Genomic DNA, 12,895 nt, shown 5'->3' on the forward strand with positions numbered 1-12,895 from the left:
TTACTTCCTACGATCTTACTGTTACACTGAAATTGTTCAGTCTAACCGTTTTCATTATCATATTATGCATTTACCTATGTTGACATTGCTGATTGTGAAAGATACGCGAATAGTTAGTGAAATACCTTATGCTAATAACACCACAAATGTAACATTATCATGGTACAAGCATGGAGCATTAGTTCAGTCAAGCTGATAAAAGTAACGTTGCAGTGGTAGTTTACCAAAGACTGTAAAAAATATGGACAAAGCGTCTGCGACGTCACCCATAGACTTTCTGAAGATGGGGGGGTATGGGCGGCGCCATATTAGAAAATCTTGAGAAATACAAAATACAAATGTTCAGAAAGGATACAGAGGTGGTATGATGTGTCGTGTCAGATCATGGCCGAGACGTCAAATTCCACTCGGTGTAGCCTGTTATCAGCCATCAATCAAAGTTAACCGCCCTTATTTGTCATACATTTTATATCTAAATACGATCTAAACTAAGGAGTTAGAAAAAAATTCACCCCCCTCACAGTTGTCAGGCACTCGGAACCTATAGAAAAATACAATAAAAGAACATGGGACCAAACTGTAAACATATGAATTAATGCTGTGAAAATGAACATTTTAATATGAGGTCTATGGATTTTGGCTCGCTTTTGGGACCGGCCTCTAGCGGATTTTCGATGTATTGCAGTTTTTCGCACTTCCGGGTAGGCTTCATTTTTCAGATTAGAATGTTGCCGCTTGGAGTTTACATGAGTTTCCAGCATGTTGTGTAAAGTCTCAGTGTGGCCGTTTACCACGAGTGATCGCTCGTATCCGAGCACGCGCGCTCTTGTAAAAATTGGTTGCAATCTGAAACATCACCGATAGAGGCCGCTAAAAAATACATACAGCACCTTTAAATAATGGCGCAAAAAACAGTAAATTGACCAGCGCAAAACTTAAATCCCGTTGCGTGATTCATTTAAAAACTCTCCTCCTCCCATGCAAATAAATAAAATAAAATAAAAATAACTGTTTCCAAGCCTTTTCAGCACTATTTTTTTTTTTTTTTTACTGCGTGTCTTTAGTAAATCCTGGCAGTCGAAAAGAGTGTTTGTTATTAAATCTAATTTTTGCTTCTCAAGTAAATGTATCTTGATTTAAGAATGTTCATATATTTCTATTGGAATAGACAAAGGAAAATCATTTTAGCTGTGTTTTTAAAGGTGAAGTGATATTCCTGCACAACTAACATCACTGAATTTAACTGCAAAAAGAATGACTTCAATTTTCCGAACATCTCCACCCATAAATAACCTACGAATGGATTACTTACAGTTGACTCTTCATATTAAACTCGGATAAAAAAAAATACACATTTCACCTTCAATTATATTCTTGTACTGTATGTCAACTGGTAAAGCAAAGCATAAGCAAGGTCATTTGGTAAGCATCTGCATTAAAACCTGTAAGCATCTGCATTGAACGCCACTTATTCTGTCAGTTTCAATTATTGCCATGAGCATTCTACTATCCTTTCAGAGTTTTCCCAATTTAATTTGCATTATCTGGGGCCTGTGTGTCCAATGGCGGCGTTCCTATCTATCCAGCATTCCTGGGATCTGTGTGTATGGGACATCTGTCTGCCATAGTGCTAGTTTTGTCCATTAGTGTGTGGTTTAGTGTGGGATCAAGATGCCGTTGTTTGCGGAGCAGGCTGGCAGAAGCCCTGCGGTGGAGACGAGTTCTCCCACCCTGTCTGTCCTGCTCCATGAACCAGATGAACCAGCAGGGAGGTCAATCTTGCGCTGCGAGAGATGTGTGCCTGTGAGACTCGGGATCTGATGTCTCTAGGAACAAGTGACCATGTTTGCTCATAATATTTTGATTGCCTCGCACTTGTTCTTAAGGCATGGTGTGCATGGAAATGCAAAACCTAGAGTGATTCAGTTTTAGTGCTATAAAGATATGGGCTAAACTACTACATTCACTGTCTGTTTGTTGTTTTTCTTGTAGATCGTGACCATATGTGGACCCTGATGAAACTTCAGAATGACTTTCCATACTACGAGCGAGAAATGCTGGAAGACATCGTCAAACAGTGTAATGGCAATTACAATCACGCATATGAGCTGCTAAATGTTTAAAAAATATATGTATACACGTTTTGTTGTTGTGATGCTGAATGATAGCTGAAAATTCTGCCGTTATTTACTCGCTCATTTGTGAGTAAATTATGATTTTTGTGTGAATTGTCCATTTAATTATTGAATGCGGTGAGCTTAAGCAAAACATTCCAGTGTCCTTTGAACTGAAACAAAAACGTATTTTTTTAGGTTGTGCAGTTATTTTTGTTCTGACACAAAATGGATTGACACAGCCACAGAGAAAAGAAATCAAAACAATAAATCAAGATTTGAGTCTGCTGTGGGAACGTTTATGGGTCCCATGAGTACTATTCACAGACTAAATGATGTAAATGATGTGCATTCACAAAATCCAGAGGCTGATTTATAATGAGGTAAAGGACTAGAGGAATTCTGAACTCATCCACAATAGGGATGGACAGTGAAAAACCAAACCATCATACAGATCATTAGCTTCCTAAATGCTATATAGGCTCCTGCTAGAACTCTGTATGAATTTAAAAAGGCTGCCTCTGTTTGTGTGAAATAGTGCACAACATTCAGGTAATTCTGTAAATATTCCATTTATTTCCTACATAGAGGAATTGATTTACCGGTACTTATGAGCCTTTAAAGGCAAACTTGAGATACAAGGTTGTTAATGAATGGTATATTCTTTTGTTGAAGCAATCAGTCCACATTATTTCAATGTATTTTTTTTTTTTTTTGTAATTCCTGGTGAAAAACTACATCACTCATGATTTTGAAGTTATTCGTAAGGGTTGTAGTGATTTCCCTGTTATATACAGTCTTTTTTGGAGACAACAAAGCTTATAATGTTATTTACCTCGTAGCTGGTTGGTTTGGTTCATGGTTTATACATTTTTAATGAAGACTTTTTTTCTAAATGCACAAATGAGAAAAATACTTAGAGAACCAAAGCCATCGAAACATTACTTTCAACATATTTAATCATGAAGTAATGGTAAGGACATCTTATGGGTGTCTTTTCCTGCTTAAATTATTGATTTTAAATGTTATGTGAGATAAATATAATGTGTTTAATTGTTAGTAAATTATGTTTGTGACATGTACTCCAACAGTTGAGTCCCATCTCATGACCCCCCTCTCTCCCGCTTCACTTCCTGTCAGTTTCTATTCAATAAAGGCACAAAAAATATTTTATTTGTCATCTTTGTGTCATAATTTTATCAATTTTAATGTTTTAGAGTGAAGTAATATATTTCGCAATTCATTCATTTATTAATAAAAGGTGTGCTATAATCAGAAAGGCTACAGGGTTGACCGTTTTACTGTTGAATCTATGTATTTTGTGTACATACTTGCTAACATACAGTTGAAAAAAGAGTGGTAACAGATTCAAAAAGTGTCCACATGAAGAATGTGATGTGACATGTAACCAATGGTGTCCCATACTCGGAATCTGTACTCCCACCTACATATCCTGCCAATTCTGAGACTCGAACCCACGACCTTCGGTAAACTACAAGTAAACTAACACACAATAAAAGTCAGCTGAATTTTGTCAGGGAGTTCAGATTGAAATGTGGCCAAAATTTAGCTCAACATCTGCTTTTACATCCCTTGGCAAAGTTTTCTTGATCTTCAAAAGGTATTTTCCCCTGCTCACTGAACGAAATAATGCGGTAAATTCTGTGTGATTAGCAATAACGTAGCTACCTTGTGTTTAGGTTGAACCACGATCAGTCGTGTTCCTGCCCTGGAACGGTTTATCATGTAAATGTGTTCACTGCATTAAACATGCCGTTTCCTGTGACAGCTTCCCTGTCTTTTGATGAGCGCTTTTTTTGGGGGGTGAGTGTGTTTTCCTGTGTGTGGGGTGGAGAGGTAGTTGTGGAAAGATTGGTTCCCAAGGTAACCCAAACTCAAAGGAAACTTTGTTGTTTTCTGACACACGATACAAAGAGACGTTTCCGAGAGGTGTTGTTCTGGGTCAATGAAACTAAGAGGGATCATACTACACTGTCATATCACACAACTCTGATAACCCACAAATCAGAACTTCTATGTCTGCAAGACCCTGATTACCTCAGCAGCATTCTGGGGGATTTCCTGTGGGTGTTTCCCCATCAGAATTAGGTCACAGCATTACCCATATTACCCAAGAATTCTGGGGGAAAAATAATAAAAATCTACAGACAGCAATAAACCACAGCATACACCCAGCAGATCTGGGGTCCATTATCCATTGGTGTCGAAAAGACAAATATATGGATTCTCTATGAAATTAGCCCTTTTGTTTTTCTCTTTGACCATTTTCCAAGCATTGTGAGATTTCAGTTCAAGACTCATGTGATTCCCCTTTCACACTTTTATTATTCCAAGGTATTGTCTGAGAGAAAAAGTCATGAAATGCAGCCTGGCTGTATAGAAAAATAAAACAGGCGAGATCGCACAGGCTTGAATGGAGTGCGCCTGCAAAACATAGAATTGTATCGCTAGGGGCCATGTCAGTATTCTTGTACATACAGGGTGAAACATTTGCTTATGTGCTAACTGAAATATTAGCCATCTCATCTGTCAGAATGGGAAGAGGAGGATACTTCGGTATACAAGAGGACCTCAAAGTGAACCAGGAAAACATGCCACTCACAGGGCTGTAACATGTAGAGATCTCCACAGTCAACCACAACTGAGTCACAGTGCTTTCTGGAGAAAATGGGCTCCACGAGACAGGCACGCCTTGGCTGCTGGCTGACAGCGCCAACAATCCTCGCTCGATGTCACGCGCGAAGGCACAAACAAATAAACTAGTTACAGCATAAACATATTTACTTTCACTACAGCTCCACAGAGAATTGGGCGCCTTTGAAATAGTTGCTCCAACGTGCATGATTAAGCATTGGGAAATGAATTCATTCTTAATGAGTGATGGTTTGATAAGTTTGTAGTACAAAGTAATATGTAGTTGACAATTAGACAGGCTGCTTTTATGCTGAAGTGATTTATTATAGAGATGTAAATCATATATGGAGCAGTATGTGGTTTACCTCCATTTTCCCCCCAAAAGTAATTCTTCTGAGCGCGGGAATACTCCCTAAAATAAAACAGCTCTAACCAGCCTAGTTGGTGGCAGGGTTGACAGTTTGATGGCCTAACTTGACAGTATGCAAATTATGCTCAAGTTCATGAATGAGAATGAATTCAATGTTGACATTTCTACAAATATCCACTTTTCAATAATCAATAGTTTACTAAATTAAATCATGGTAACAAAATTGGCATTTGAAATAGACAGCCCTATAAACCCTACAGCCCTACATTTTTTATAAACGACTTAAACTAGCCTAAAACTTAACACGGTTGCAGCAAGGATGAAAAAAAAAGGGATCTGGATCTAGATGCAGCAGTGTTTATTTATAACAAAATCCAAATAATACAAACACTCAAGCTTATCAGCTGTTAGATTTTGGTGTTTTTGGCCGAACAGTGGTTTGGGTGGCTCGCCAATGTATTAGATTTCTCCAATACATAAAATAAGTAAGCTTGACGAGTTCTTGTGGGGAGAAGAATTTATTGAAGGTTTGTAGTGTAGCAGTCCTTCAGCACAGTGTTAGCATGTCACCCTTCAACAATCTTAACCCAAAGTTCTGTCTTTGAGACTGTCATATGAAGACCTATCCTATGGGCTACAAACAATAGAAACCCGCCAGGACCTTCCACAGGAGATCGATCTAACTTACTAATCCACTCTGAGCAATGCTGATTCTTTTTATTCATTCACACCAATCAGTTTCTATGGGCCATACATCTGAAAGGGCCATTCATCTTCATGAGCAATTTGGCACACACATTTACAGGTGTGTACAGCTGGACTTGTGAGGCACACTTGAGAGGAAGGGATAGGGATTGGCTCACATACCCTTATTAACAGACTCAGGGGGCTTTCACACTGGCAGTTAAGTTCAGAACAGGACACGGTTCACATGAAAAATCGCTAATGTGAACGTTGTCATAGGACCCGAGACTACCTGGAAGAGGGGGGTCTGAGTTTGGTTGTAAGCGATGATATTGTTGATGATTTACTTTGGATACGAGCAAGAGTGTGCCTGCAGTGTATTTGTGCATTGCGCGTGGAATCAGAGCAACACATTCGGAAATCCACGGTCTCCTCAAAAGAGTCCGTTTGCAAGCAGCAGAAGTCCACCTTATGTGACACACGCACAGTAAACCTGTATTGTTCACTCAACTGCGCATAATAGAAGCAAATCTATTAATCTGTCGGGAACAAACACGCAAATCTAATATCTTTCGGGAACAAACACGCTCGGACCGCAGCAAACTAGCCCAGAGTAAAAGCCCTATAAGGCACCGGGATGACTGTGACCTCATGGGTTAGCTGTGTGAAGGAAATGGGGGCTTGCTCACACACCTGTTCAGATTTGGTTCTTCTGGCCGCTGGCAATAAAATCTTCTTCGGCTGTGATGTCATGGGTTTGCGGTGGGCTGGATATTGTGCTCCGTTGGGGTGCAGAGTGCATACATGGACTGTGGGACCTTGGTGAAGGGGGATCTGCACTGAAGAAGTACCCAGTCCACGTACTCAATGAATGTCGCTCGAGGTCCATCTTCAGACCGGCAGGTTTTCATCATCACGTTGAGTCCTGCCAGAAAAAACACACACAGGCTGGCGTCATCATAATCAACAAAATGGCCAGCCCGTTCTCATCGAAAGGCGTCATATAGTGACGCTTTTGACAATGCGTATATATCTAATGCACATGGCACCTTTTAGCGTCAATATGAGACGCAGATATACGTTATTGGGCTAGAAGGCACCTCCTAGTGGCCTAACCCTACCCGAGACCTAAACCTACCCATAACCAAACCGTGTTATATTGAAACTAAAGGGTTCCATGTGCGTCGGATTAGTCAAAAGTTTCACTATATGACGCCCTAAGATTAGAATGCGTTGAAATGGCGCAGACCTAAGTCCTATTTACAAGTAATCCAACATTTTCTCTAAAACAAATCCAATCATCACCAGCACACATGGCTCTTAGGTTAGACTAGACTGCAAAAGATTCATTCATTCTATCCTTCCCAGCCCAGGAAACGAAGAACACATGTCCAGGCCGCATTCAAAAGAACTTTGTAATTGCGACAGCCCTCCTTGTGTCGCAGTGCCACATTCAGCCTTCAATGCTTCGATGCGGCCTCTGAAATGGTACTCAGCTTATAGACTATATAGATCTGACTATGTGTGACTATAGTTTGAATTATTCCCTTTTCTTTGACATTACAGTACATAAAGGCTCTTTCGGCATTATGCTGAACGTTGTATAAGCATTAGTTTCATGTGAGGAAGACAGGCTCTCGGTAGCACGTATAAACGTCACATCCTTTTCATTCTCACGACAAAAACGTCCCAAGTCCTTCACATACAAATAAGTTTAAAGTTTAAACCAGCCTATGATGGTTTTATGTCTTCACAAGTGCCCAAATACCTTATAAAACCAAGCTGTATAGCTCTCTTACTGTTGTATTTCAACAGTTATTTCGATTGTGTTTATTTAAGGGATTTTTGAAAATCATCTGAGGCAAAATGTCATACTTAAATAAGACATGACTTAGAACTGCATTAAGTCTCTTGAGCTACGAAAGAGCAACCTCTGAGCAATAAAACTGCCAAAGTAGAAGACGATGAAAACTCTGGGAAGCAGCATCAACAGTGATGATGTGACAGATTATATCCCAAATGTTTAAGCCTCCATGAGGGTGTGAAGCCGAAATACAACACACTGGTAGGAAATCTGTCACCGTCTTGACCTAACTGTTATGAAACAGCTTTAGGAAAGACTTAGTAGTGATGAGTGCTCACTTTAGTCCACTACATTGATGTTCTTCTGTCCTGACGGGACCTTCAGAGAGGGATAGACCAGGGTGCTGACGCCACTCATAGTCCTCAAAGCCCATGTGATTTAACACTCTAATTATGGCCAATATTGTTTTGCTGGAGTGTTTTTTATCTTGACCGTTTCCCCGCTGAGGCTTGGCCATTTTCCAACCTGAAGTCACTCTGCATGGAACCTGCACAGCTGCAAGACTAGCAAAATATTTGCTTTCTCTGGTCTGGCACTGGCACAAAACCCAAGACTATAGCAAAAGCAATGGCTCTGCCTGCTTACAAACTCTCTGCTAATACCCACAGATTGGCGTTCTGACAGCCCACTCTGGAAAAAACATCCTCCACCGACTCTCTCTCTCTCTCTCTCTCTGGCTTCTCACGGGTAACACAAGATCTCAGCCACGCCATGCACCGATGAACTTCCTCTGCCCCAGGCCTGCATGTCACTCGAACTTGTCTGACCTTCTCTGCCAGTAGATTTGAGGCGACATTCACTCCTCCCACCCATGGAGAAGCACCCCATGCTGAAAACCACCAACACGCTGTTCTGTGGCGACTCTGTTGGGGGCAGAACAAACTGCTTGCCGCTTAATTAAAGGCCACAACAAAGATGAAGATGAAGCAACAACAGAAGAGTAGTGATTTCAGTGGCCGTCTGTGATTTTGGTGGATGATGTGTCGAAGAATATTTGTTTTGTTTGGGAAAATAACATCCAGGTCATGGAAGAACGTCAGGGAAAATTCATTCAAAAGGAATGTGCCATGATTATTCATTTGCTGAGGACATTTCTCCACTCATTTAAGCAATTCAGTTAACAAATGCATACCCACTACGTGATTAAAAAATTCATTTTGTCAAGTCTAATCATTTAGTGCCCAAATTGGACCAGTTTCTTCATTGCTCACAAACACTGCATTCATTTGATCAAAAATATAGTAAAACAGTAATGTAAAATATTATTACAGTTTTTTTTTATTATATTTTTAGATATGCTAATTTATTCCTGTGATGCAAAGCTGTAGCCTATTTTCAGCATCGCTACTCCCGTCTTCTTCACTGTCACATGATCCTTCAGAAATCTAATTTGCGGCTGAGGAAACATTATTATCAAAGTTGAAGACTGTTGTGCTGCTTTATGTTTGTGGAAACCACGATGCATTTTTTTTAGGATTCTTTCATGAATAGAAAGTTCAAAAGAAAGTATTAGTAGACTTTATTTTGATGCTCCCCAACGTACATTCTACTACCTAAAAATGATTTTGCAACTAAAATGTCAGCTGAACCTTAAAACCTTACAATCTGCTACAGTCTATTAATACTCCAATGAGAGTTAGTTAAAATGTAGTTGCAAAGTTGCTTATAGTTAGTAGGATGTCTAAAGTGGACCATCAAGATAAAGTGCAACCAAAATCTTACCCCAAACTTTTGGACAGTAGTGTAACATTTTATTTCTGGAACATATTGTTCTCTCTATGACTTTACAATATGCGTGTACATTATCATAAATAAATATTGCTCCAAAACATAGGTTGCTACGATTGTTGTAGCCGAGATGAAAATAAACACATACTAACTTGAACCCAAAAGCAGAGGTCTCTACGGTTTTCCGAAAACATTCCACCAAATAAACTCAGCGACTTAATTTAGAAGTTGCACAGGACAAAGCCCTGACCATGCTGTGGTCTTCTGTCTCAGTAAAATCCTCAATGATGCATCTAAAATCCCAACAGTATCCCAGTTTATTCATAGTGTAATCAGTTCAGGAGCCAAGAGTAGGCCTTTGACCAGCAGACTGTCAGGCCTCTTTCACAACACAGTCCAGTATTGCTAGCTATTGCGTAAAACCCAATTTCAAGCAATTGTGGTATTCTACCAGAGTAAGTCTCTAAAGACCGAAATGGTCCAACTCTACTGTACAAAGAAAACAATATTTTTCCACTGAACAGCTACCATTAATTTAATATAAACCTAAAATGTAGCACAATAATGGCCATATATATCTTTCAGCAGCGCAACAAAAATTAACTATAGCCTACTGTCTGCAAATCTTATCTTAAAGACCATAAAGTAAAGGTTGAATAAACTTGAAATGAATTGGTACTTTTGTCCTAGAAGGATTTGAACTCGTTTCAGGGAGATAGGTGCCCAAAATCAGTCAAATCTAGACAAATCGACCTATTTAATGCGTCATTCGGCACACCCACGAAAGCACTCACTTGGGGTCAAACTGGCAAGTCTGATGTTTTATTTTCATATGGAGACTGTGTAGGTCTGATCTGGTTGAACAGTGCTGTACACCGGCAAAAATGACATTAATTGGGTGGAGACTTTGGTGGTATATAAACAGATATAGTTTCCAACGCAGCATATTCTGATGTTTAGAGATTAATCATGGCTTTGTTTGTTAGGTTGGTAGAAAATGAAAATCAACTATCAGCTGTTGTCAAGGAGAACTTTTGTGTATTTAAATGTGGAAACAGCATTAAAATAAACAGTTTTTAGGCAGTAACAGGCAAGACCTGATTACACGTATCAGGTTACTTTTAAAGCATGCTAGTGGTTTCTGTATGAGGTTCAATGACGCAAAGTTTTTTTGAAATAAAAATGCAAACCATCCAGCTAATACACCTTTTTCAAATATGTTTTCTATCTGTAAATTGAAAATTTGATATTTTTTTTGTGGGGATCAAATAAAGAATTCAAGGTGGTGTTTAAAATGGTAAAGTCTCATGATAACACTTTACTTGAAGGGGTGTGCATAAGACTAACATGACACCTTTAAAATCATGACATGACATGTTATGAATATGAAGGAAGTTCAACTGTCATTAAGTGTCATTGGCTCAATAATGACATTTTTAATGCAAATATGACATGTCTTTATTATGACAAGTTTGCCATCTACAACTAATTACCCCATAATAATAATGTTTATTATGAAATGCTCTTAACCTGCTGGCTAATAATGCTAAATGTTGATGAAAATACATCTTTGTCACAAACCTGGTTTGAATGGTCAGAAAGAATGACTTGGGACAGAGAAGCAATCTACATTGAGCGGAAATGGCTTGAATGAAGCACGTTTGCCTCTAGATAAAAATATCAGAGGATACAGAGTGGTATGACGTCACTTTGTAGGCCAACCGGCAGTTAGCATCACGCTGGTTCCCTCGACAAAAGCCCAATAGGATTTTCCCATAGGCTTTTGGATTGTCGCTAAAAACTCTGTGATGATGTGATCAACAAAAGTTTATGATACTTGCATGTTTTATCCATCAAGATAAATATCACAGATGAACACAACTTGTATGAAGCCTAAATGCAGTCGCCAGAAGTAAAAAGCTAAATCTAGGCTGTAAACGAACTACACCACATTTGCTTGAATTCAACGTCACCAGCCCTAAGCTTTCGACAACTCTTTCAGTTTTTATCTAAAAACATTTTCCCAGAACTTTTGACTTAGAATAGTTTATAAGAGTACAATTATAACCATAACAATGCTGTAAAAGCGGACACTGTTCGCATGATGATGTTTAATGTCCCCGGCAGCCCCATTAGCCACTTGTTAGCAACCGCATTTTTCAAGACACGTACCACTCTCAAAAAATCGCGAGTGTTGTAATATCAATGTGTTTTATGTTGTAGAATAAAACGTAAAAGTGTCTTGAGCTTGTGTTCACCACAGGCCTTTTCAGCCATTTAACCAAAACCCCATTCAAAAAATCCAATTGACTGTGGGACGAAGGAACCGAAAGTGCTAAAATGCTAACTCGCTTCAGCACTGTGGCCTACAAAGTGATGTCATACCTGCACCACTCAATTTATGAATGAACCACTCGTTTTAAAATCTTCCCGGTCTAGTGACTATGACATCCGCTTCAAACAATACAATGCTCATTATAACTTTTGTTAACTTTACAGTAACTATATCCACTTCATGAGTCAATTACCTAATTGATCAATTAGTCTGTTGTTTTGACGTGCTGCTTGCTTTAAACTGTAGAAACGCACTGAAAAGAGTTTGGAACAGGGCTTTCTGTTTCCCCAGCCAATTGCAGATAAGACAAGGGGAATTTTTCAGAAGACTTGTTTGATAACAGTCATTATTTTTAGGTTTGAACATGAAAGCTACATTTTAGCATTAGCATTTAACATGAGTATCATAGTCAAACATTTACTAAAAAGACCATGCTAGTCAACGAGCCAGTCAACCAACTAGACAAGTACCAAACCAGAATGACAATTCACGCCACTCTAAGATGGCCTCTCTTGCAGGGAGGTTTATGTCTTTTCAAATAAATCGAGCCGCCTCCATACTGTCTGATGCATTGGTGCCATATGAAATTTGCAATGTCTGGACAAGAAGACATTGTTGAAATCAATTAGAGAGTTTAGTTAACCATACCCAAACCATCAGAGGAGCCGCCAACTGAACTAATATGAGAGACTCTCATGGACTCCTGCAGCAGGCACCAAAACCTGACCAGTGTTTAGCCTTGTGCCCTCCACACTGTGATTTGCTGAATCATAAAGGACTGGGAGACGGGACCACCGGTGTGATATAACCCAACTCCTGTTTAAATGCATATACTCCTGTTTACTCTTGCATAGTTAAGATCCGAGACTCATATGCCTGAAACGTCAGTGACTTGTTTCTAGAGTGCCCGCTGGAAGATTGTTTTGAGAATAGAGAGCTTTATCATTGTTCTGGGGTCTCTGAATGGCTCCTCTCAGACGTTTTTAATGTGATATAAGGACATAGCAAACCCAACTGGGACATAACAAACCAAGATCAAGTGATGTCCCAAAGTGTCTGCTGCACTGAGATAGCTTCTGTGGTTACCTCTCTAAAGTCATCTGGAATACTTCTCCCAAACATGAAAATGTTGCTTTCATCATATA

The 12,895-nt window shown here is 39.3% G+C and overlaps 1 protein-coding gene across 1 annotated transcript in view; it reads left to right on the forward strand.

Moving 5' to 3' along the window:
* Positions 1-3,282, forward strand: part of epsti1 (epithelial stromal interaction 1) — a 109,100-nt gene extending 105,818 nt beyond the window's left edge. Inside the window, exon 11 of the mRNA XM_089133354.1 lies at positions 1,993-3,282. Within this exon, the coding sequence (XP_088989480.1) occupies positions 1,993-2,123 (131 nt within the window). The 3' untranslated portion in view covers positions 2,124-3,282. The remainder of the gene's footprint in view (positions 1-1,992) is intronic.
* Positions 3,283-12,895: the final 9,613 nt, after the last annotated feature.

This window comes from Pimephales promelas, chromosome 7 (assembly GCF_988280905.1).
Source record: "Pimephales promelas chromosome 7, fPimPro1.hap1.1, whole genome shotgun sequence".
NCBI classification, from domain to species: domain Eukaryota; kingdom Metazoa; phylum Chordata; class Actinopteri; order Cypriniformes; family Leuciscidae; genus Pimephales; species Pimephales promelas.